We start from the raw sequence: 27,308 nt of genomic DNA, 5'->3' as shown, positions 1-27,308 counted from the left end.
CATTCATCTACAGGTAGAATATTATCTCGTCTTGGTGAAATTGTTGCGTTTGTTCGTCTGTTTTTGTTGTCCATTCGTTCACTTGTTTCAGTCGATGCTATTAGTAATAACAAGTGATATTGATTTGAAATTTGGCACGGTGAACTAGAGCTTTTTGCAATTACTGTTTTGTTGTGCCAAAACCATAGTAAAATATTTCTATTGTAACTGGTATCTAAACTAAGCGGTGGTTTTGACTATAAGCGCATTTTATATCCCATCTTTTTTGTCATTTTAGTTTCTTAATTTTGTAGATTACTTAAAAGAAGAGATGACGAGGGACCTACATACAATAAAATATTACAGTATATTTGGCGAGGAGGTCATGACCATAATCAAATCATTTATTTTTGAATTGTAAAATGTTTTTCTAAAAACTTTTTTCCCGTAACGTCATAAGTTCGTTGAACAATACTGTGAAATTTGTTACGAAATCACATAAATTGTGAAGCACGAGAAGATTTACCATGTGACTATATGTGATTAATTGCTAATGTAAAAAAAGTTTGCCGACATTAACTTTGGTTCTGTTCAATGGATTCGAAAGAGAAATCAAAAAAGAGAGATCGTAAAAATGAGAAGAAGAAAAAAATGGCGCCTGAAAAGGCCGAAATGACTAGAGACGAAGATCAACAAAATGCAAATAAAGAAGATAGTGAGCCCGAATCTGGAAATTCCACGGATAGTGAAGAATTAGTAAACGCTCTTAATTACAACACTATAACTTCTTTAGCTGCTTTAAAAGACATTATTCAAGGTGACAATGACACGCCTGAAACTGATAGTTTCTTTCAACATTATTTTATGAATCATTGTAATAATTTATCCAGTCGTAATTCTAACTCTACATCACCTTTTTCATTTACTGAAAGACGCAGATTATCACAATGTCGCGAAGAAGACGAAGACGACGAAAAGAAAGATTGTGTGAAACAATCGAATGGTTCTTTACTTACAAATTTAGAAACCACTTATTTAGCCATAAGCGATTCTCTTTCAAACCAGAAAGATAAGGAAGATATGATCATAAAAGCTGACGAAACAGTGCATTCTGGCGACGCAGAGAATGTTTCAGATGATGATGATTCTGAAAAACGCACTGTTATGGGAGCGAAACATAAATTTTTGGTTACAAAAACGGAGCAGATGTCGCCTATTGTTAGGCAGGCACTTCGTAATCAAGTTAATAATGCGCACACAGTGCATTTTGGAACAAAGGGACCTGAAGAGCAAAGGCCGAGTGTAAGGACTATTTTCACAGGACAGAATCTCCATCGTGACAAAAATTATTTTGATAGTAGTTTAATAGAAATAAGATCTACAGTGGACGGAGTTCTCCCCAGTTCCGAAGAAATTTGGGTCAAAAGGGCAGATACTAAACAAGTAAGTTCACGTATCAAAAATGGTATACTTATTAAGTACAGTCTGTACCACAGATATATACATATATACTGTTCTTTGCAGCTATTTGAAAATCAAGTGTACTACTTTTTCAGATCATTCAATAGACAAAAGAGAAATTTAGTGTTGCGAACGCTACACTTCCGTTCTATTTATTTCTAGTTCCTGGTCCGGAATTTTTTTTTAAAAAATCATATTATATTTTGTTGGTAATCCATGGGAAACTCTTATAAAATGTCTCGTCATAACGATTATTTTCTGTTTAAATTATATCAATGGAAAAATGTGGCAAAATAAAAGCATCCTAAAAATTGTCATTCCTCTGCTACTATATCAACATTTACGATTACTCACAGTATGATAACACAGCGAGTAGCACTATTTGCTACATTTAAAAGAAGAATGATAAAATCATCATACGCTTATGCATGTATGCACGACGATGAAAATGACTGCAATTTATAAATTGCACTCATTTTCATTGCGTGTTAATAAAATAAACAACATTAATTGCGTTAAATCAATGCTGTAATGAACAATGAATCAAACCGAATTTACTTTCTTAACTAGTTAAGTAATTACTATATAAAATTGTCAGAAAACAATTTTTGTTTAATAGTAATTTTATTATCTTTAACTTCATCAATCATCATCAATCTATTGCCGATACAAATATATCGCTATTCGCCTATTCTTGAAGCAAATTTTGTATGTTTGCACTCATAGTGAATTTGTGTTATTTACCTTTATATGTACAAAGGATAGCTATACATATATATATCTGTGGTTTATACAACAACATAAAAGGCAGGTGAAATATGGAAAACATATTAACTAATATGCTAATAATAATAATTTACAGGTTGTTAAAGACGATAAGGTGGTGGCGAAAGTTGAATCTACTTCACAAAAAATCGAAGAAAAAAAGCCGGAACCGCAGCCGGAAAAAGTACGAGAACGCTCTGGAACATGGGGATCACAAATCGCACGCAAAGAAAAAGAGTTACCAAAAAAACCTACAAAGGATAAAGAAGTACGAAGGAGTAGTGACGAAAGACGACAAAAAAGAGGTTTATATTTTTTTATATATTCTTAGTTTTAGTCTATAACAAGTCATCATAGATTAGATCAGGCTGATCGTTTTTTAAAGTATTTTAATAAAAAGGTTACAAAAATGACGTTTTATAGGGCGAGTATAGTAGTTTGAGCTTTTTCCAAAAGCGTGATATTGTCGTCGGCAAAATTTGCAATTTATATTTTTTTTATCTAGGACTTGAAGATGGCGATGTCAATGTTTAACTTATGACAAAAAACACATTGTACAAACACAACATGTATACTCAAGTTAAAGTTATTTATAAATGTAGATAATGCTACATACTTCAAATTTGGTTGGACAAAACGACAAACGAGTTTGTCCGAATTAAATCCAATCCTCCTCAACCATCTAAGATATCATAAAGAAAATAAATAAGAGAAAATATATTCATGCTCCCGAACAATATTGATTTGTGTCCCTGAGAAGAATTGACCATCAATATCGATATTTGTCTCTATTTTTTATTTAAATGTTCGAATTATAAGATGTACAGTCGGGGTAAGAAAAGGTTCGTCACCTTAAGATCTATTTTCGTGTGCTCAGTATGAATGATAACCTGCTTTACCGATTGAGTATGACATATTGCGTCGCGATGTCATTATAGGTCGCATCTAGCAAAGAGTATAATAGCGTTTAAAAGCTATAATAATAATAAGAAGAAGCCGTCAATCGGTATGATAATTAACAACTTTTCACGAAACCTCATAGTCCTTCGTGAATGCTCGTATAACATCGGAGATTAGGACATTGTCTTGTCTCTTATGAAAGAGAGTGCATAGTAGTAATCCTACTTCCTACTAATATTATAAACGCGAAAGTTTGTGTTTATGGATCTGGCTGATTTCTCTGAGGTATGAATGGATGTTTGTTACTCTTTCTCATAAAATTTATTAAACGGATTTGGATAAAATTTACACACAGATAGAATATGTACTGGAATAACATATTGGATACTTTTAATGCCGGGAAAACATAAAATCTTCGGGAACGCGGGTGAAACCGCAGGACGGAGGTAGTAAATAAAATAGTAAAAATAAATAGTAATTATGGTAAAATTTATTCATTTAAACAAATCTTATTTATTTTTATTAAAAACGAGTGTATCCGCCATTCGTATGAATCACAGCTTGTAGTCGCTGTCGTATTAATCCAACAAGGCGAGAGCTTATGACGGTTCCTCTGAAGCCCTCCCAGACACTTCGGCAATGTTCTACGACAGCTGCTTTGGTTCTAAGGTTATTATTTATTCACCGCTGCACCATCAAACCCCTTAGATTTTCAATAGGGTATATCTGCCGCTTTTGCTGGTCAAGGAATCACCACCACTTTCCGGTGCCGATGGAACCACTCATCACACGTCACGTCATTACATTAACCGTCGCTTAAAATAACGGCCGAATAATATTACAAGCGTTTTTATTCTAAGATTGCAAGATATTGTAAGAAAATATATGACAATGACAGACTTTGACAAATCAGTAGAAGATATCATATCTAATTTAAATCTTGTAATGACTAATTAGGCCATAAAAAAGTTTTTATGTTGATATGACACTAGACTTAGTCCAAATATGTTACACTATTTTGAACCATGTTATCATACTATGTTAGTTTAATTTTATATGCAGTTGTCTGTTTAGTGATTTAGATTCAAAAGGTACTAAGAGTTTACGACTTGATAAAGGAATGAATTTGAAAATTGACGAAGGTTTTCTTACTCTGACTGTACTATAATCAACAGTTTCGGTACCCCGCTCGCCTGTACCCCGATTTACCGTTATATCTTAAAATAAATTAAAAAACTTTTTTTGTTTATTGCACATATTGGTGAGGGATTAAGCAGACACTTTGAATACATAGAAATTATATATATATATATATATATATATATATATATATATATATATATATGATTATGATTCATCATTTTTATTGTAATTTGCCCTACGACATTATCTAAAGCATTTAGCTTAAAATATGGAATTGACTTTAAAGGTACATATGTAAGAGTTTGTTTTCTGTAAATTTAAAAATGGAATGGACTACCGTATGCTGGCATGGAATGACTAATTTTTGCATTAGAAAATTTGGATTTGATCGATTCGAATTAAATGTTTGCAAAAATTTGCACGATTCAATCAATACGTTACAATTTGATGAATTTTGCATACATTAATTTTATGTTAATCTTTGATATTGAAGAATTTATTAGTTTAAAAATAAAGTAACTACTTGTAAATGTTCGCTGAGCAAATGCGTTTCGGTCACATAAAAAATATTTCACATACGTGCAACCATTTTCTATACGTTTGTTTAAAATTATGATATAAATATTAAAGTTTTATTGCTATTTCAGTTGCATTGTTAGTGAATAATTACGATTTTAATTAGCATTACGTAATTTAAAGTTTATTTATTATTTACACTTATTAAGATTGGAATTTGCCTTGACAAATCGCGATGCAAATGAATAATGCATAGCGTTTCTCTGTATAAAATAAACATCGTTGCCATTACATCAGCAGCACTGTATTTATTTTAGTATTTGTCGTATTGTTTTTTATGTATTTATTATATATTAGTATGTACTTTCAAATTATTGTATTAATTATTTTAACTCGATTGTCATATTGTTTTCATAATATGAAATATCAAAGTTACGAAAATAAAAATCATATCTGTTTATGTAGGTCAACTAAAATTAAAATAACGATCGATTTGTATTAGTCTGTATATAGGTATTAGTACGTCTGAGAGTTTTTTTTTTAAATTCAAGCGTGTAATTATAACACGCTTGCGTATTATTCGGTATGCGATTAGACATTAAACGTGTCGGTTACACTTTTTAATTTTTATATAAGATTAATGACATTATTTAATATTTGCGTATATTTTTTCGTATCGTTGAATAATATTAATAAATGTTCGTCTTTATAAATTGCTTCTAATAACTTATGATTTCAATTATAATATATAATGAGGAATCTAATGAAAAAATCGTTAAACAAATTGCTTTGATAAAAGTTATCTTGAAAAGAGATTTTATTATCAGAAACAATATCTTATGTATTTATTTATTTATAAGCACACAAAAGATTAAAACTTATCAGGATGAATATAAAGTATTAATATTAAATCGTTTTGAGATAACTATGTAGTATTATTACAATTAAACTATACACAGTAATATAATATTAAGATGGGATGTTTAATTTAAAATTAAAATGCAACTAATGTAATACAAACTTATTTCGAGATATGGATAATTCAATTATTCAAATAAAACGGTATCTCGTAATAGCCAAAGTGCTAATGTAAATATTTTATCAATTGTAGATCAACGTCTGGATGCAGCGATCACACGAAGTTCGCAATCTGTCGGTGAACGTAAGCGCCGAGGTTCAGCTGACGATGGTCAAGCTCATCCTATGTATCAACAAACAATACATGGTAAGTGTTATATGACTAAGAATGTATTAACTGTACTTTCATGACATATATTTATTATCTATGTAAAACAATAAGCTTGGCACAAGAACAAATTATCTGACATTTGATATTAAAAAATATAATATTTATTTAGTTATGATGTTGTTTTGGTTGTTTGTCAGGAACCTCCGGGGTGAGTCGCAGGCCAGCCTTGTTCGATATTTTCAAGTCTCGTCCACGTGGAGATGCCAAGAAACAACCATCGATCATGCAACAAGTTAAAGCCGCGGTTCAGGTAATTTGTATTTGTTGGAATATGACAACTGTTAATGAATGCAGAATGTATTCACGTCAAAAAAAAAACAAACTAATGGTTAAAAGATTAATCCGTAAATTTGTGTGTCGAAGTATAAAATACATATTTTTTGAGGTATTTAGAATTCACACACACACATATATAGAATTTAATCGTAGCATGATTTCAATTTTATTCAAATGTAGAGTTTATAGTACAGCAGCTTTTTCTATTCAATGTACCGTACAGAATATTTAAATGCGCAATGACGCTGAAACCTCAGTAGGCCTCCTAAATATGAAATATATATAATATATAAATTTCGTTTCGACATTGTCTAAGTAAAGATTACAATCTTAACTAATTAAAGCTTAACAATATATTTTCATTAAGTTAGCAAGTGTAGAGACAAAAAAACGACTATATGAAAGACTGACAGAACGAACCTAAAAGTGTTGTAAATATGACCGCGGAACCCTAAAACCGAGCAAAATATACACAAACCGAGTGTTATTGTGCAGGTTTAATTCAATCTAATCTTAGGTTCGATATTTTGGGTGTTCGCTAGTTTCAGGAAATGAAAAACAACAGTAAATCTTATGGAGCAGTGTTATTATTGTAACAAAGCTACATTCGGTTTACTATGTGCGATTTAAACGGATCGCTTGCCAATAAACACCTGCGTAGTTATTAGCGCGCAACGCCATCTTCTGCTTTGAAGCCAAGAAAATAGAAATTGCGGAATTTTACCGAGTTAATGAGGTTATAGTTAAAAGCTGTGATTAAACCCTGGTTAAAAATAGCCGGTTTTTTAAAGTTCTTCGTTCGATCTTTCAGTGTTAAAACTTAATAATGCCGCTCAAGACGCGATCAAATGACGGATGGACTGAAATTTATTAAATAAAGAAATTTAACAAAATAATTAGCCTTGTTCTTTTTTCAAAATAAACCGTTGCTATAAAGCAATTAATAATAATATTAATTTGTTAACACTTATTCCATTCATTCATTATCGTTTCAAGCTTTAATGAAGTCTAAAATATTTATATAAATGGTCTGCTATCAGAAATAACTATTTTTTTTTTCGTAATTTGGTTTTGCCATCGTACTAGTAAACCCATAGTAAACTAGTAAACCAATAGTAAAAATTACGTGTTTTTGTCCTGATCGGGAATCATCATCCATCACTCATTGAATTATTTAGTGATGCTGAAAATGTTTTGTAATGTTGAGAGTTTTCAGAATGAAATGTATATATTTACGGAATAAAGTACAATATATGGGATTTGATATGAATTAATGTGTTTACGTTTCAGTGGCTTATATATAATATTATTTCTCTTTCAGATTATGACAAAATCGGGTACCGCTAGTAAGGAATCTGTAAAGTCTGATAAACCAGAGGCCTCGCCGAGCTCGTCGGGTGCACCGGCCGTGAAAACGAAGGACGGCTCAGCTCATCCGCATCCTGGCAGCGACACTAGGGTAATTAACTCGGTTTCATAGAATACATTATAAAATCGAGAGAATATATTGGATACTGAGTAAAAATCCAAATAAAAAAAGTAATGTTTTGAAGTTGTTATCGGAACAATGGATCGTGATTATTTATATATTTATAAATAATCGCGTTTACAAATAATCATTCATTTTACCGGAAAAAGTACCTACGTAAATATAAACAAGGATGCTATTTTCCTGTAATAGAGCTAGAATTGTAGACAAATTAGAGAACTATAATGTTGTTTTAAATGAAAGCTTCATTTCAATTTATTTTCTATGTTGTGTATGTATATTTGTATATAAAGAGTACTAGTACGTTTGGTTTGAAAAGCTTCTAGAAATTTCTATGTAGAAAAATCAAATACAATAAAATACGCACAAGTGTTTGACTCTGGTAAAAGAGACTTAGACTAGAGTTTTGTTTTGTCACTCGGGCTGTGTTTTTTGTAAAGGTCACTTGGCGTACGGTTTCGTTTAAGCTCGTCTGGATAGGTAACACCCATTTATCAGATATTGTATCGCCAAACAGGAATACATACTACATATTCCTGTTTGGAGAACGTAAAGTATAATTAATATTTCCTACAGCGTCAACGTCTATGGACAGTGGTGACCCAATATACTCATTGAAAATTGCTCATTAAAAGCTAGTAAAGGTGTTTTATATATAAATTGAATAATAAACTTTGAGATTTTATTATTGATAGGCAATAGGTTAAGTTTCAAGTTCCAACATTATGTATTCCTAGCTATTCGAATAAGAGTCTACATAAAACTTTGATATCGTAATTCTGCATGTTTTTTTCGTTTTAGTCAATTTACGCAAAACCTCACTAAGTTCATCGGTGAAAACAGGATGAAAATCTGTTCAGTAATTCGAGTTTACCGCGTTTAGACTGACAGAGGGACAGACGCATTGGTGGACTTTGTGTCATAATCTGTAGTGATGATAATAGATAAATCTATATTTTATACCTATTTTTATTATATAAATTGACTATATTCGGAATTTTCTTTTTTCATGCCATTTTCTTTACTTTGAAACTGCCATGACTTTGAGATTTAATGTTATGCGAGGATAATAAAGCACATATACATATTTATGTTATAAAATATTATTATATTATGTTATGTTATACAGTACTACCACACTGTAACCGCATCAACATCACGCCGTCCGAGTGCGATGGCTAAAGTAATGGACATCTTCCGTGGCCGAGCCTCTATTCCTGGACAAACTGTGCCGCTGGAGAACGCTGAAAAGAGGAGAGCGGTGAGTACCGTATTTAGGTGGCGTTCGGTGAAGGGCAATAAACCTTATTCTAGCGTTTCTGCTTATTCATGTGGTGGATTTTTCATTAAGCTCAGTATTAGGTCCTTACCTACGAAATTGGTGTTGTACTGTGAAGATCAGTATTTATCTTTCTACGCAGAATTTTAAAATATGTCTTTTTTGGTGTTAAGGTTGTTACTTCTTTTAAAAAATCAGTTGTTATTGATTACCTTTTTCCATTTTTTCCTTTTTAAATTACTTTTTTGTGACCATGGAAAAAGTGAAACCGCGAGTTATTTTTGTAAACATTCTTCGTCGTGGCACCAATGTAATAAGACGCAAATTTAACACGTGTGGACCATGTACTGAACGCGAATGTCTACTACGTTTTTGATAACAAACCAAAATATAACGCTTTAATCTGATAATACTGTAAACTCAACAATGGGCGATCGCAAAAGACAGTCGATAAAGATGAAATGAAAGCTGTAGTGGGAGCAGTTTCATCTCAAACCACATTGGAATTAGCGTTCAAAGACAGTCATTTATGACGTTTTAACGTTTTAACGTTACTGATACGTTTACGTCAATTCCTGAAGAAAAAACAGCTCGGGTACCGTTTCAATTAAATTCAACAAACAACAACACGAATGTTTGATTTTTGAATGAAAAACAAGAAAATGTTTGATTTTTTCTGTATAAGACGGCATTTTCATAGATTTTTCAAGGACCTAATATTTTAACAACTAAACCTGTTAAACAACTGAACGACACCACTGTTCTTGTGAATGATAAAAGCGTGTGTATAATAAACAGTGACATGCAGTGTATTATACTATTAGGAAAAAGTTTAGTTAATTACCTATAAGTATGTACCTCAGGTGTCTGTTCATTGTTAAATTACAATTATCTTTATTTAAAAATATATGATGGTATACCACGACTGGTTTGACGGGGTTGGTAAGCCAAGGCCTGAAATACGACCGATTTTAGTAGCCGAATGTGAAAAAGCGGATATACGTTATCTGCATTTTTCCAAAGGGTTGATAATTTTTGTGTTGCGGCATAAGTTGGTGACAATTTTTTGTAATTACCTCACAATAATGTATGATATTGTATAATCGTTGGTGGCTTTTAGAATTATTGCAGTTTCATTTGCAAACATAGAAATTGTCAAATATTTAAACGCAAAAGTGAGTCTTGGCAAGAATACGAGTTTTTTTTTTGCAAGGCGTTCCTAACCCTATTTGGTAAGCTGGAACTATCCATAGATAATTTATTTGCGGAACCTCCTGCGTTTGTGATTATTGTATCTCTTCGTTCATTTATAAATATATTTTATTTTAATATATCAAGTTACGAACGAATGCTCTCGTTGAGAGACCGCCTTATTGTATTTGTTCCTGTGCGTTCTTCTATAATACACAAATACACCTAAATTAAATTCCAAACCAACTATATTGACTAAAAGTGATTAAGACGACTAATGATATTACCTTTTTTTATTTTGCTTAGAAAAACGTGACCTTAATTTTTTTACAAAACCAAGGTATTGTTTTAGCCTATATTGTATAATTTGTTAAATGTGGTTGTTTGTAGATTATTTCAAGTGTGTACTTTATTGATATGGTAATATTTACTCATATTATAATCAACTATTCACTTGAATTCACTTATATATATATAAATATATATATTATGTATTTAATTTACAATTATTATTTGAGTAGAATTATATAATAATTCGTTAATTTAATTAATTATGAAAATTCTTAACACTATATAATCTTAAAAGAGTTTTGACGATCTCCGTATCTACCGGTGGACTATTTTTTTCCAATGGAATTATTTTAAACTCAATATTTTATGCAACGATGCTGACCTTTATATTCTCGAGGAGTCTTTCTTAATAGCTTTTTCTAAATCCACTCCAACTCAACCACTTTAAAGCATGGCCCTTTGATTATTAAAACATCTTTTTTAATTTTTCGTCGTAATAATATTTATTATTATACATATGTATAATTTGACGATAATTTGTTTTACTACAGGAACAAGGGACATAATATCTTAGTTATTGTGATTGGTGTTGTAAGGAAATGTTAAAGAATTTTTCGGCGTCAATGTCTACAGGTATTGGTGACCATTTACCATCAAGTAATCTAATCAATGCTATAAAAAAATATTAGTATGTAACATTTTCCTTCTTTTGTGATTTAAAAAACAAACCTTTAAAATGTAATTAATTAATAACATTTTAAATACAATGAATAGTTATGTTATTGTATCGCAAATAAATTTATTATGTCGTAAATAAAACACGTTTACAATACACAAAATATAAAGCTCATAGTTAAAAAAGAGCATCTGTGTATAAATAAATCTATGAATACGTCGTTGAATTGAAGTCAGATCCCACTCTAAATCTAACTTATCGAAATTAGTTGAAAACATACACAAAGTTATTCAAGGTTTAATTCTATTTATAAAGATGAATGTGTTTAAAAGAACAGCTGTAATTTCAGTTTCACGATATATCTTTAATGTCATTTTGTGTCGATATATCTACTAATTGAATAATATAATTCAACTTATAGTATGTCTATATGTATATTTTATGGGTCCATATTCAAATATACAGACATTATGATAATAAATGTCAGTCTGGGATGTAGTTAGACACATCAATATATATAACAAAACTTTTTGTGATATATTTGTGGCTGTTCATAACGTGTATATAACGCGACAGAACACATCGAACGATCACGTGTTTAAAGATAAGTTTCGGTATTATTTCTTAATAAATTATAGTTTTTAAATAACTTAAAAACAGAAACGGGGTACGATTAAATAATTATTATCAATTTTGTATCGTGTAGGTTACGTATGTTAACGGGTGCGGTCTCTTGGCGAGATACTTATTTTAATAATTTGCATTGGTAATCCAAGAAATTTATTATAATTTATTTATGAATTACTGTATATTTATAATTTACTGAGCATGTTCCATCAAAATAGAACAAAACACAATTATTTTTATTACATAATAGTAAGTAATGATAAAAGTTACATTAAGTATGTTCTGAATGACCGACTATCGACGCAAATTTAGAGACTACCTTCGTATTAAGTTTAATTTTAAGGTAGACGCTACACTTCCTGAATATTCAACGTGATCTTATCGATCCGTACAAATTGTCATTCTTATTAACACAATAAGACGAAAAATATTTTCATTTATTTAAATCATTTATATATAATTGTATTAATCATTTTTGGTAGTAGACGTATCGCGCTGAAAATGTTCTAATATATATTTTTGATAGTTTAATAAATCTATACGAAAAAAAACATGCGTAACGTCGGAGCGGTTAGCTTGTTGTTAAATAAAATGAGTAAAGCGAGTTTGATGGCTGTGTGTTGAAATGTATGTAACTGTATTGTACGCAAGAGTCTCGTTGGTGCGGGGGGGTCTTTGTATTAAGGGTGATCTGATAGTCTCGCAAGCAGTATACACCACAGTTCCGCATCGGAACCAAAGATCAGATGTCGAGGCGTGTGCGCCGACTTCGCGTTGCATAACAAAAGATCGTCTCGTGACAACAACGTTATCGCTCAGTACCAAAAGAGATGCCTTCGCGTTATAACCTCGTTACTTTAACGAAAATGTGTAGTTTACTTCGATACGTCCATTAGCGTTAACGAAAATCATGTGAGTGCGTGAATGGGCGATGGCAAATTACTTTAGATGGAAAAAGGGGAAGCGAGATGAGGACGTGTTTTATTCCGAAAAACCGCGTAGTCGTTCTTTAGATCCGCGTTCCTTAGAGTTAAGTGGCGTCAGGCTCGTAGCGCATTATCACCAACAACAACAGGAACAGCAACCTCACCAGTCGCAGCAGCCACTGCAGGTATAACAGAAAATGATGAGTGTAGTTGAATCTTTATTCAAAAAGTAAAGTCAATGTACTAAATAAAATGGTTTTAAAATATCTAAGTGAATTATTTTGTAGCGAATTAATGTGCGTGATTTGCTTTTCGTTATGATACAATTTTATATACGATATTTTTTAAACAATGGCTCATATCTTATTTAAATTAACATAAAAATATTTCGCGAAATATAGGATAAAATTAAACACTTATTAAATTTGCAACTAGACCAAAAACTTGTCACATCAAATTATTTATTGCGAGGTAACATTTATATATCATATCAAAAGTGAATTGCTTTATCATTAGTAGTATAAAACAGGTTGAAATAATTAGTTAGTATTACAGTGACATCATATTATTGATATACCTCACATGATACTACTCAATAGCGTAATTAGGTTAATATTTAGCAATTATTTGGTTAATGTTACAACTAAAATATGTTTTTATTAGTATCATAGTCTTTTACATCACTGTTATTTTTTCCCATAGATTAATTAGAATATATAATATTCAAATAGACTTTTACTAGTACCTTTACTTTAGAATCGTCAATCGTACCACAGTTTCGGAACGTATTTCTTACAGAAAAAAAAATTATAACAAATTTTAGGTTATTTTTTGTTTTTAAAGTTGTAATATTTATATGGTTTATTATTTCTACGCGTGAACTAGTTGTTCAATGCACGCATTTTTGTCAGCTGTATATGGATACAAATAATACTAATGGGATTGTTTTAACGATAAATTGAAGTTTGTTTAGTGGCAAAAATCGTTTACCTTAGCCTAATTAACAACTTTGTAATTAAAAAAACTCGGGGTGAAATTATTTTTATTTCTTTTATTGAGTTTACGCATGTCACGTTCGTTTTATGTGAAATATTTAAAACGAAGTTACTGGTTGACGGAAAAATGCCGTCGTTATTGAAATCTTGAGTGCTATCATTATTCAATGTTATCAAAGTATGAAAGAATCAAAATGAAGGATAGTATTTTATCTTATTTTTAAATTATCTTGATGGATGAATGAGCCCAGGATTTTGCTTATCAATCAAAAATAACCTTTGAAGTAGGAGAATTTACTAAATGTCGACTAGTTCTTAAACTTATATCGTATATAGAATAATATATTATACATATAAAATATTCAATTCTTAATGTTATTCATATATATATTTATTCATAGTACAGATCGTAATGTACAATGATATTAATTCGAAATTTATAGATTAAAAAAAGTAATTTTACAACAAATGGCTATGTGCCAAAAGGGATTGACATAAATTAATCCTTACTAATATTATAAAGGCGAAATATAGTATGTATGGACGATTGTTGCTTTTTCACGTAATCTACTGAACGGATTTTAATGAAATTTACAATAATGTAGCTTATACTTCAGAATAACACATGAGCTATAATTTATAAAGATATTGTGCGAATAATACCTGACAACCAACACCTTAAACTCCGCGGGCGAAATCAAGTAACATAATGTTATTGTTTTGTGCAGTATTTTGTTTTCCTATATAATATTGCAATATAGTCTGTTTTTTGGACCTATTGTATATTCTACAATCTTGTTTAGACTATTTTCGACGAGCTGCCCAGTATAAAAGTAAATTAGACTGTTATTCATGTTGTTGAAAACTTATTGCAGTTTACTCTATTTTTTTTTATATTTGTCGAATACATTCGAATATTAAAAATCATATTAAAGACTATTTTCTAATAAATCCTCAAATTCTAATAAAAAGAAAAACAATCCATAAAAACATGAAAAGTGTTTTTATTAAAGCCTTGATTCGTCTGTTAGGAGTGATAGAACGAGTTTTATTCTTATTTTATGGCATTGCTTTACAAGTACTTGTATGGACACTCAATGCGAGACTTCTGTTGTCTAGTTTTCCATGTGCAACAATGCTATGTGCAGCCATTGTGATACAATGGTAGTTATATTGCGTATTTGTCATAACATATGTACAAATTGTATTAATAGGTTAAGTATACTCGAAGCAAGGCCTTCGGTAAAGATTAGCATACTGTCACGTTTGTTTTAAGTTCATTATCTAAAGTAATTAGGTGTATTCATCCTTATATATGCTATTACAATATAACAACATTGTGTACGTTATCAATTTATTATTGTTTGTTTTTTAATGTAATTTTTTTTTATAAATTTCTGATATATCTTCCGTCTTTGATAATCTAGCATTTTAGTATATTATTTATTATAAATGTATGTATTTTGTTTTTAATATATGTAGTCATAGGTTCTATAAAATAAATCATGCTCATTGACTTACCATTTTTAGTATTGTAAGGTAAGTAAACTTACGTTTAGTAACGTTGTGTAGCGGTTATAAAGTTATAGATAATGGTTTGTCTACTTTTTTCAAATTTTAATTGATGATAAAAATATATGGCCTTATTCATTAATAACTTTGTACATAGATCCGAAATGATTGATAGAAAAATCGACTCTATTCTTCTAAAGCTAGTGAACAAACTGCGCTTTTTTATTTTAGCATTTCTGTGAATATCGTAATCATATGCGCGGACACGCTTTTGCGACATATACGCGATTTAAAATTCGCCTGTTTGAAAAGCAAATAGCTTTTTAAACAACTTTGATGTTTGATACAACATTGATGTATCCCTTTTATAACGTTATAAATAAAAAAAAACATTCGGTGTGAACTAGCACAGACCGCACTCTGAGCCCGAAATGATGATGAACCAAGAATTTTCGGTCGTATCACTTAAAAAGAAGAAGTACTTTTATAATAATGTATTGTACTTTGATAGTTTTTGATTGCTTTCTAATAAAATACAGAGGCGCGAATAACACACAAATAAAAATTTGTTTCAATATGTTTCAAATAAAAGCAAAGCATACAATGTTATGTTATTAATATAATCCATTTACATTAGAAGTACATTCTATGTAGTACCTACATTAAAATGTTATTTTTATGTAATTAAGGAAAATATTATCTACCATTCTGTATTGGAGTAGCGTGGTGAAATAAGCTTTAAAGATTCTCTGAAAATCTGTATGAGTAAATAAATAAAAGGAATCAGTCTGAAAAAGTCCTTATGCCCGGTAGGTTAAAAATGTATAGGACCTAAATTGTGGAACGTAAATGAAGAAACGAAATCATATCTTAATTCTTGTATCACGACGCACACTCGAGTTATCGCAAAAAAACGAAATTCAACCCTTTTTTCAAGATGGCCGCGTACATAGGAAACCGAGGTCGACAATTTCATGTAATCTTTTCTTTCACTACAATATAACCAAAAATCAGCCTTCTCTGTTCTCTTCTCGGTAATTTTTTTTGTATATAATGACTGGACTAAAAACTTTTCAGTTTATTATGCGTGTAATATATTTGGGAACATATAATACAATAATAAATTGGATTAAAAAGATCGCTTTTAATATTAAAATAAAAAGTCTTAACAACAAAAAAATACTATCTCATAAAGTTTCATGAGTCGGCTTTGAAAGTTAAAATATTAAAGAAAAAAAATCATGTTTAAAGACGTTGAAAAATTGTTTACGTATGTCGTAATGTATGGCATTACATTACGACACATTACCTGTATTATGATATTGAAATATAAATAAAACAAGAGGAAGCTAATGTGGTCTGTTGGGTAAAATTTGATGGCCAATATTTCTTTTATATGCTTAATTTGTGTGTAGGAACATATAAACATCTTGAGGCGTGTGTTGCATGGGCGTAGTAGAGAGATGCAGAAAACGTACAAAGATTCTGCGAAATATTGAAATCGATTTCGATTAAGGTAATTGCGTATTTCCGTATAAATTGTGTCAAACCAATCGTAGTGCTTTATGAGTTATCTCGACTCATTCTGATGTCTAAAGGAAAAGCTAATTAATTAAGAAACATGTGTAACAACATTTAAAAAAAAAGTATTAGCGTTTATTAATATTGTTTACAAATTCATGGGTTTTATTTGTTTGGATGGCTGACTTATTATTTTTTATAAATAAAAGTAGCCAAAATACCCGCCATAAAACAACAAACAAACACAGAATGTTGGAGATAGATTTTTATTATAAATATCGTATATCATCTCACATGCGTTTAGTAAAAATCTATTACATTACAAATAGACCATTTTAATTATTTGTATACATTCAATTTACGATTAAGTTTAAAAAAACTCGTACATGTTTAATCCATTTAACTTAACTTATTTACTTATTTTTCGGTTCACGTCATAATGTCATGTCACCTTCATATACATTTTATTAAACCACGGCCTGTCGCATACATACAGATATGTATACGTTGTGTAATGAATTTAGTGATAATCTGAACCGACGAAAAATATTGCTCACGGATGTATAAAATTTTTAATATCGCGGAACCAATATCATTTAAAGTTTTGCTAAACTCACTTAAAAGATAATAAACGCTGAGTATACAAAGTAATCAACAAAGATGGCCCAGTGGTTAGAACGCGTGCATCTTAATCGATGATTTCGAGTTCAAACCCAGGCAAGCACCACTGAATTTTCATGTGCTTAATTTGTGTCTATAATTCATCTCGTGCTCGGCGGTGAAGGAAAACATCGTGAGGAAATCTGCATGTGTCTAATTTCGACGAAATTCTGCCACATGTGTATTCCACTAACCCGTATTGGAGCAGCGTGGTGGAATATGCTCCAAACCCTCTCCCCAAAGGGAGAGGAGGCCTTAGCCCAGCAGTGGGAAATTTACAGGCTGTTAAAGTAATGTGTATGTACACAGTAATATAAGAAAATACAGTATATATTTAAGATGTAAAAACACCCAGGGATAGGAATGTCGGAAAAACGATGTGTCGATGTAAGCAGAGTCGGGTGCATTTGAAATATTAGATTCAATATAATCACATGTATAATATTTCATAACATATTTTTCTCACGTGTATATGTTGTAATTATTGTGTTTGTTAAAGAAGAAAGCTAAGACGCAGTACAAGATAATAAGACAATGATTTCGCTGATTTTGATTTAGGTGTAAATGAAAGCAAACGTGTAAACTGTATCTGTATGTAATAAGCAATTGTATTAAAATAAGAACAAAACAGATTGCGTTATTTAGGTTTTCTATGTAATACTTACATTATCGAGTTTAAATATGAAATAAATATGATAATACGTAGTCACGATAAAGTTTGAAGATGTTTAGATACGTCTACAGCAATATTGCGTTATGCTTACATCCATCATTAGATACGCTTTGTGATGTTTCTATTGCGTAACTCTTTTGTCAAATATAAGAGAAGAATTCATACTTTAAAAACAGCTACTTTTTGCAATGACCACGTTAATTTTTAATTAAATATTTCACTATAAACTATAATGTAGGAAATCGGCTTATAAAATTCAAACCAACTAATTTCCATTTGAGCCAAAGACAAAGCTATGACGTTAGCAATGAATAAACAGACTAATTAATAAATGTCCAATGCGAAAATTCATTAATTTTGTTCTCGAAATACGTGAAGCAATTGTTCTAATTGTCTGTTTGGTTTTGACAGTTGCTGACAATACTTGCTTACTTAGTTACTCATACACATAATACAATTGCCACATGTGCTGGTCGTAACTGCTGGGCTAAGGCCTCCTATCTTTGAGGTTGATAGAAATATATTCATGATAAAAAAATAACATTTAGTATTTTTATTTTTTGTATTTACATGCTAGTCAGAAACTTACTTTTAATAAGTACTTGTATTAATTAAGTCTAATTATAATAGTTGAAGAATAAAATGGTTTTTAATTTTATAGTTTGAATTATGTTTGCTGGTTCATTCAAAAGTTTTAGAACAAAAGCTTATAAAGAGAAAGATTCTGCGGCTTGATGAGAGTTGTACGTAACAAAGAGTCTTTTGAATTGCTTTCTATGCAAATAAAACGAAAAATTTAATGTTAAAGGTACACATGTGAAAATACAAAGTACTATAATACAACTGCTACTTTTATAGGAAATAAATAAATTAATGTTCTATTTTTTTTTTTCAGAATACAATATGGTAATTTAAGTAATTGTATTTAAATATACATTTTTATAATTAATTCCTTTTTTACACTGTAATAAATGTAATGAAATAGTTGGAAATATTTTTATATATAACAATGAAGGAAATTATGATAGATAGATGACAATTTCAATATACTTGGTTTATTTATATAGTTAGTTATTCACAATTGTATGAGTCGGCTTATGATATTTTCTTCAAGAAGATTTAATTGAAAGAATTATCCCGCATGATTATGGAGAACGTATCCAATCACCGTTATTTTGCGGCTTTAAACTGATATGTAGGTAATAACAACTAAAATTGGTCCGATTAAAGGTACGCCTAATACTAATATGTCCTAGCTCAGCTGAATGTTCCAATCGTATATATATCACGATTCCTATTCGTTTTTGATATTGTAATAATAAATATATAAACTATTTTAAATAATTTAATACTCTCGAAAATATGCATGTAATTAATTTATAAACTTGTGTGACAATCTGCCACAGTGGCTCAGCCATCAATGTGTCACCAATGAGAGTCTCAGAAAAGAGACAAACGACTCGTATAGAAATACAAATATAAATTCTGTTAATAGAATCTTAGAATTGATTCTCTCAACCCAAGCTTACGAAAGTACTTACTTAATAAAGGTCTAACGAAATTTTCTGTAAATATAAACAATTATTATTAAACATTTAGAAAATGGCTATATGTTTTTTAATTGGTAACGTCCGAGGCATCCGTTCCTACTATGTATTTGAAACTACTAATCGAAATTATTCTGTATAAGCTACATTTGTTTATAACATGTGTTATAAAGAAATAGTGCAGCGTTACAAAAATGTAGACTAAAAATTGCCGCAACGACCATATTGTATTTTAATAGACATTCTTCGGATTCCTTATTTTTTTAAGTCGTTTAACAATTGATATCACTAAAACAAAATTTAAAGTCTATATCTCATTTATATTCATACACTATTATTAATGAAAGTTCAATGTCCGATTGATATAGATCTTAGTAAAATTATCATAATAATACGACTAAGATTGTTAAAAGCCGAGCAGACATAATAAAATTGTTCTAACATTTGTATGTACGGCTATTGTATCGAGGCTACGCGATAGCTACTAACAAACTTCAGTAATTAATCTGTAGTTCTTTACATTCCTTTCGATTTATTGTTAGAGCAGAAAATAATACTATAGTCCGACTTTCGAAGTTACGTAACCTTGACCTTTTTATATTTATCTTTTTTCTGCTTCCGAGCCATAAAACTTCAAGGTAGTGATAAAAAAGAATACACAATACTTGTAATTCGCTTATTAATAAAAAAAAATTATTATTAAATTTAATGACGTCATTACGAACATTCCGATATTCTATTTTTTATATGAAAGTAAAGGACTTGTGAAGTGAGTATCAACGTCATATTAAATAAAATGAAGATTATATTTTTCAATATACGATATCGAATACGAATAAATTGAAAGAGTTTGCCTGTGTAGGCCGCAAATTCTTTCAATTTATGAAATGAAAATGATGATATGTTTCATAGTACAAGATGCTGGTTATTAATTTCAAGAAATTTAAAGATTTCTAAAGGTCCTTTGATAGAGTGTAATTAATTAGCATTAAACAACATAAAGGGATAATATAATATAAGTTATGTAATGATAAGTTGTGACTGAGAAGGCTTTAAATTCGCACCTTAATTGGTCGTGTCCCGGAGATATTTAGAAATTTAGCAAAAGTATATTACATATTTATTCTATTTAAAATAGTTTTTATGAAATATAATAATATTAATAATGTTTAAAACGACTTGGTTTGTTATCATGAAGATTAGTTTTTCACGATCGTTAAGCGAGTTTATGTAAAAGTATCTAGTAATCGCACATTAGTGCTAAATAATTTTGTAAGGTGTAATGTGAGGAATTTTATATAAAAAATATTTATACGCTTATTTGTGTTTTTATGTTGTAATAAATAAAAAATATATAAAGAGTATTTCTCTTATTAAAGTAACGTTACCTGCCCCATTTATATGTGACGAAATAAAATAAAAGAGACGACGTCCATACAAAAATTTCAATAGAATTCGTTCCGTTCGAGTGTGATTTAAAAACGAGCATACTTACACATAAACACACACAAACTTTGGCACTTATAAGATAACAAGTATTTATAATGCAATAAATCCTTATACTGTTGACTCGATGAAACGTAGGTAGGTATAAATACATATATTAAAATGTCGTTTTCATATCGTGTTTATTATCAACTAACTATTATTTTTTTTCCTTGTAACCATTATTTACATTCTTAAATCATCGGAAGCGACGTCGGGGAAATAATATATTTTATTGTTTTCGTTTAGTTTATTTTTCATTTCATTATATATTAGAGTTCAGGACACATACATATTTGAGTACCCATTTATTTTAATATATTATTTTTAATATATTGATTTGAATATTTTTTATTCATTGTTCACGGTTATACCTACTTTATGTCGGTAACGCGTTTCAATAGATTGATAAATTGCACATTATTTTCATGCTAAGATTTTTTTATTTTATCATCATTGTCATATCACCAGCTTTTTGTTTTTTTTTTCTCTTAATTTATTTTATCGTTTTATATCATTTCAGAGGGCGATAGCTCAGCAACACCATTATGCTTCAGGTAAGTCATAAAAGCACTATTCTTTTTTGCACGTATTACATAGCTATACATGTTTTTTTAATTTTGCTTACCATATATTAGAACAAAAAGTCGAGTTATTTCTTCGTAAAACAGGTGGAAAAACAGACATAGGAGGATCATTATTATTTTTAATATAAGTCAGGGCTAAAAAATTTGTTAAATTTGCAAAATATTAATGTATTTCTAACCGAAACCGAACTTTAGTCGAAGTAGCTAAGCCAACTTTGAATCGAATACAATCGTGAATAAGTAGGCGTGGAATGACATGTGGGTTCTCTAGTATGTCCATCTCTATCTCTCCAAAGTCCGATGTGACCGAAGTGGGATCAGGCGCAAGACTAACGGCTTTACAGGTGTTAAAAAGCAGATTAATTATATATCCACTTACTCTTTAAGCTAAACTACGAACTATTAGTTTATTAAACGTGGCCGTCGACTTGTCTAATATAATTATTTGATGGTCCTATTACAAATATTATTTTCGATATAACCCGTTGTATATAATAATGTTATCGCGTTCGTGAAATTAATTACATAAATCATTTATTATTAGCTTAGTAGCCGAGGTGGCTCACTGATTAGAACATGTGAATTTCAAATCGAATATGTGAATACAATTCCGCAGTTAGTCGAGAATCACTGATTCCATGTGTTTAATTTTTTTTAATGGTAAATCGCAAATCGGCGTTAAGAGCATAGTTTGTAAGCGTGGGAATTTATTTTAGAACACACACATAGGTACTTTCCAATAATACACTTGCATTGTGCAGTGTATCGTACGCACCCCCTAGACAATTAGTTGCTTGTTTTCGTTGCAACGAATAAATTAAATTTTCATTGCGCGTTCATAACGTAGGATTTATAAAAACACATTTATTTATGAGTAATGTATTAGCTATAAGGTTGTCACTCGCAAACACAATTATAAATTATTTGTTAGCATAGGGTGCGGTCAGAGTGCATTAAGATGCCTCATATACATTATGATTTTTATTGATTCTACTGCTCTCCTCTAACTAAATTATTATTTTCTGGATATTTTAAGGTTGGTAGGTATAACGAATTAGGGCGTTAAGACACATTAAATAATCACTTACTTAAATTTTATAAATAAAAATAATGGAGGTAAATATTAATCAGTTTTTTTTAATTAACTAAAAACTAAAGACATAAATCTTCTTGGTTAAACAAGTCAATTAAAATTATTTTATATTACACAAAAATCAGGGGGGCGGCCCGCTGACGGTATCTGGTCATGAAAGGTACTAACTAAGTATAGCATCAGTACAAAATGGAATGTATATCAACCGTTTTTGCTTAGCACTATGCACTATTTTAATTAAGCATTTAAATAATTTGGAATTAAGCAGACGAACTAAACGGCATGAGTTTGGGTATGCGTTGGCGTTTGTTTTAAATTTCATATTAAGAGAAAAAAATAAGCAGGATAGTGCAAAAATTACATTACATTCAGATTCATTCGGGTATTCACTATGTTCATCCTTACAATTTTGTACTTTTAATTCGACATTAGGGGAAAAGTTACCCTTCGTACACTTTTCAGATTTTATTTTTTTACGATGTGATTAATTGTCGTATTTACCTAGTTTATGTGCTTAAGTGTAACAAATATATTATAGTTTGTTACAAAAAACTCCAAAACTATTATGACAAAAGGTTAAAGGGTTATAGGCTTTTTTCTACATAAAATAATTGTACGAATGTACCCCACGTATTGGTATGGTAGGGGTACGTTCGTACAGTAAATACGGTAAATTCGTACGCCATGGGGTAGATTCATACAGGGTAATTAAAAAGCCAATTAAAATCGTTAAATTTTTATTAATTATTACAAAAATATTTATTTATCAAAGAACTAACTTAATAATATGTGACTTGACTAATAGTCGATAAATCTTGAAAAGTAAAAATTAACAATTGCATCCCACGACACTCGCGCCCCACCCTTATGCTAACTTGTCTATGTGTGCGTAGACGATTCGCGAAATTATAAGACTCGGCTCGAAATAAAAACTAACGTGCTCCCACCTTGAGATCTGGGGAGGGACTGAAAATTTATTGACAGCGATGTCGAATAATAAGTCAAAACCGTCAAATGATTTTCTCCATACTAAAAAGTATGGACGACGAATGCCAAAAAGTAAGCAATATTTAAATAAAAATTACTACAATATTATGTGATATAATAGAAATTTAACACGGTGAACTTATTATTTACACTTTTGTGTCCCCATTTAACCAAAAATACATGTATAAACTAGCAGCTAAATAGCTTAAAAAATGATAATAGAAAAGGTCGATTTCAGTGTTTGGAGTGATGTTGACGATGAATTTACTGAGTTATTAATACAAATTTTATAAATATCATGCGGTGAAACTTGAGATCTATCTATTAAGATACTAAATGTTTTTTTTCATCCATAATCAATGCTCCAGTTTTAAGATATTTCGAAAACAGTAAGCGCTATTTAGGCGTTCCGCAAGGACTGTCCTCTTAAAGGAAAACATGGGTGATTAAATCTGACACACGTGTTTCCACCAACCAACGCTTCAGTGCAGCGTACTTAAATAAGCTTCAAAAACTATCTTCTTAAGAGGGGGAAGGTGTTTGGCCAACTGTGGGATACTAACGGGTTATTGTACCTAATTTTGCGTTACTATCGATTAGTTATTAAAACACCTTTAGAATCTCTTTTAAAACTAATTTTATTCTATAAAAAAATTGCTCTCTGAAATGTATTTATGTCTAATATTGCATATTTATTACAAAAACACAAAACTACATTATAACTTTTTATTTTCTGGCCTAAGCCGAAACGATTAATTTCGCTACAAACATCGGCCGAAGCCGAAGGGGCGAAGTTTATACGTATATATAAGTGAAAAAAATAATGTTTTTATTTTGTTTTAGTTTATCGTGAATGTATATAAACAGAGGTCTATGAGAGGAGAGTCATCTCACAACTTACAACTTGTCAAAAATAATAACACGCAATAATGCCCATCATTATCTTTCTTTATGTAAAAGTAATTTAACAACCGCGATAAGTTTTTGTTTTTCTCTGTAGTGTATAACTAGAAGCGAATATAAAGTCTTTCTAGAATTCAGCACATTTTTGCATAATTCAACAAATGAATAATATATAGGTTAAAACATATAATACTGCGATTTACCAACAACAAGTTACAATAATTTAAGTTATGATTAGATAACATTAAGGGTCTGAGTTTCGAAAAACCATAGGTTTTTAAGATATACGATAAATACAGGCGCTTAAATAAAAGTAGTTTTTTCGGTGAATAGCTTAACTCGGTACAGGTTATTCTGGAACAAAAAAATATATATGAAGATGTCTTTAAAAACATCCAGGTTCCACGGCGGTATTTTCCGTCGGTTTTGGATTTTGTCGCCTCATTTGGAAATCAAAACCGAGATCTTTCTCAAAATATTTTTAGACATTACAAAATGAAAAAAAAAATCCCTAGTGAATGTAGAAATGGTGTATCAAATTTCAAAAGGATCAGTCAATTATAAAGGAATACGAAGCAGCTTCTAGGAATCGTACGTACTCGCTTAACTTTTCTCCGATTTTCTTCAAATACGATATTTTTTTCCTTTTTTTATGCTGTGTATTAGTAAAAAAAACAATATACTTACATTCAGACCCCATTCACTTAAGAAAGTGAAGTTCACTAAAAATATTGTTGCCTTTTGCCTTTTTAAGAACTTGTGAATTAAAAGTTCCTACAATTTCTGTACTTACTAGAATTGTTCTTTCTAAATGTTTAGTTGTTGAGCCTAAGCCAAAGATTCGGTCGGATACTACTTTTTACTAATCATATTGATTACGGAAGAGATTCGTTGTGAATAGTGAAAGTATACTGAGATTTAGTTTGTTCTAATGTTCACAACATTAATTCATTTTTTAATTCACTAACCTAAACTGAAACTATCGTTAATTATTCTTAATATTTCTACATTTAGCATTGTCTTTATTATACAAAGTAAGTAAATTCGAAAGGAGGTTACTTTTTGTATGTAACCTTATTTTGTTAGGAAAAGTTGATTTCGTTTACACGAATCTATTGTCTATATTTGTTCATGTAGTAAATACTGTTATTGCACTTTCAAATGTAATAATGTATTTATTCCGTACTCGCGTGTTCGATGTCAAAGGTTAGCTTCATATAGACGTCCTGCAGACGTTAATCTGCACATTAATAGCTATCTCGTGTTTCTTTAGAAGTACACAACTTGTTGCGCGTAAATTTACATAATGCAGTAGTTACTAATAATATTTCTTATAAATAGTATTCTTTATGGTTATTTATATAATTAGATTTACTATTAGTACATAAAACGAAAAAAAGATCTATTAATATGAGTGCGAGGGTAAACTGGAAATTTCTTACTATTGCGTTAAGGCTTCCTCTTCTGACAGGTCTACGGGCTTTGCTTAGGCTTCTTGCGATGATTTCCTACATTGACGAGCACGAGATGAATGATGAAATAAATTCAGAACATAAAAATTGAGCTGTGGATAGGCCACCCATTGATTGAACCCATAATTTTATCCCACTAACTACCTCTGCTTAATTAATAAATATAGTTACAATATATGTATATCCTATGCATAGTTGGAGTTATCTAAAACCAAATTAATTTTATACGTCCCGATATCTCCACCAGCTAATTCGTTTCGTTTTAGTTAATAATTTATGTAACACACCTCAATTTAATGGTTAGTCTTAATTTTATTGCCCTACATTCCTTCAAACAAACGATAGAAATATGTATATATATAATATACAAAGTTGAATGACTATAAAATTGGATATCGTATTTTGAATTTGAATCGGAGAAGAAAATATATTCCTCCGGAACAGCTACTATTTTGTGTTTTACATGGTAGGAGGGTGACGAAAGCTTGGCGTATTCAAAAGATATATTTTAAAATGTTATATTTCTTTCACAATTTTAAGCAAACTTGAAATCCATTATGACTGGCGTGGTGTTGATGTTTTTTCATACTTAATTAGGTATAGTAGCTAATCGATTTTTTATCATGTTACTGTATGTGCAAGTTTACTTCAAAATTATGCTACAGACAATTGTTATTGTTTAGATATACCTCGCTTATTATGGAAGTAATTTCGTATATAATAATGAAACTTCTCGAACAATTTTATTTCTAATTGCACACTTGTTGATACATATTTGAGCTTATCTGCTATCATATCGGTCTTGTTTACCTACAAGTTATGTTGTGCCATTAATAACACAGCTTCACTCACCCTTGGCACTGGAAGCCACCAATACAAATTATTATTCGATGACAGTAGATTTGTCAGTGGGTAGTGACCCACCCAGAGGGGCCAACACAATTCTCGGCCATCGACGAATTTCTGAAAATATCACACAGTTTTGTATTCGTTCGAAATATGTGTTCAAAGAAATACCTTACTCAGGTTTTGTTTTAATTTTTGCTTTTAAGGCTGGTGGATTAAAATCCATTAAGGTAAAAATAATGAATATAGAGCAACATAT

General features: G+C 30.3%; 1 protein-coding gene across 5 annotated transcripts in view; it reads left to right on the top strand.

Annotated features, from left to right (window-relative positions):
* Window positions 1-27,308, top strand: part of LOC113401309 (uncharacterized) — a 71,632-nt gene that overhangs the window by 4,620 nt on the left and 39,704 nt on the right. For all 5 annotated transcript variants that reach the window (XM_026641167.2, XM_026641184.2, XM_026641179.2 and 2 more), the window contains exons 2-8: window positions 440-1,422; window positions 2,303-2,510; window positions 5,876-5,989; window positions 6,151-6,263; window positions 7,611-7,748; window positions 8,908-9,039; window positions 21,685-21,718. In XM_026641167.2, the coding sequence (XP_026496952.2) occupies window positions 574-1,422; window positions 2,303-2,510; window positions 5,876-5,989; window positions 6,151-6,263; window positions 7,611-7,748; window positions 8,908-9,039; window positions 21,685-21,718 (1,588 nt within the window). In that variant the 5' untranslated portion in view covers window positions 440-573. The remainder of the gene's footprint in view (window positions 1-439; window positions 1,423-2,302; window positions 2,511-5,875; window positions 5,990-6,150; window positions 6,264-7,610; window positions 7,749-8,907; window positions 9,040-21,684; window positions 21,719-27,308) is intronic.

The sequence above is a fragment of the Vanessa tameamea genome, chromosome Z, assembly GCF_037043105.1.
Source record: "Vanessa tameamea isolate UH-Manoa-2023 chromosome Z, ilVanTame1 primary haplotype, whole genome shotgun sequence".
In the NCBI taxonomy this organism is placed as follows: Eukaryota; Metazoa; Arthropoda; class Insecta; order Lepidoptera; family Nymphalidae; genus Vanessa; species Vanessa tameamea.
This window is presented reverse-complemented; position numbering and strand designations above follow the sequence as displayed.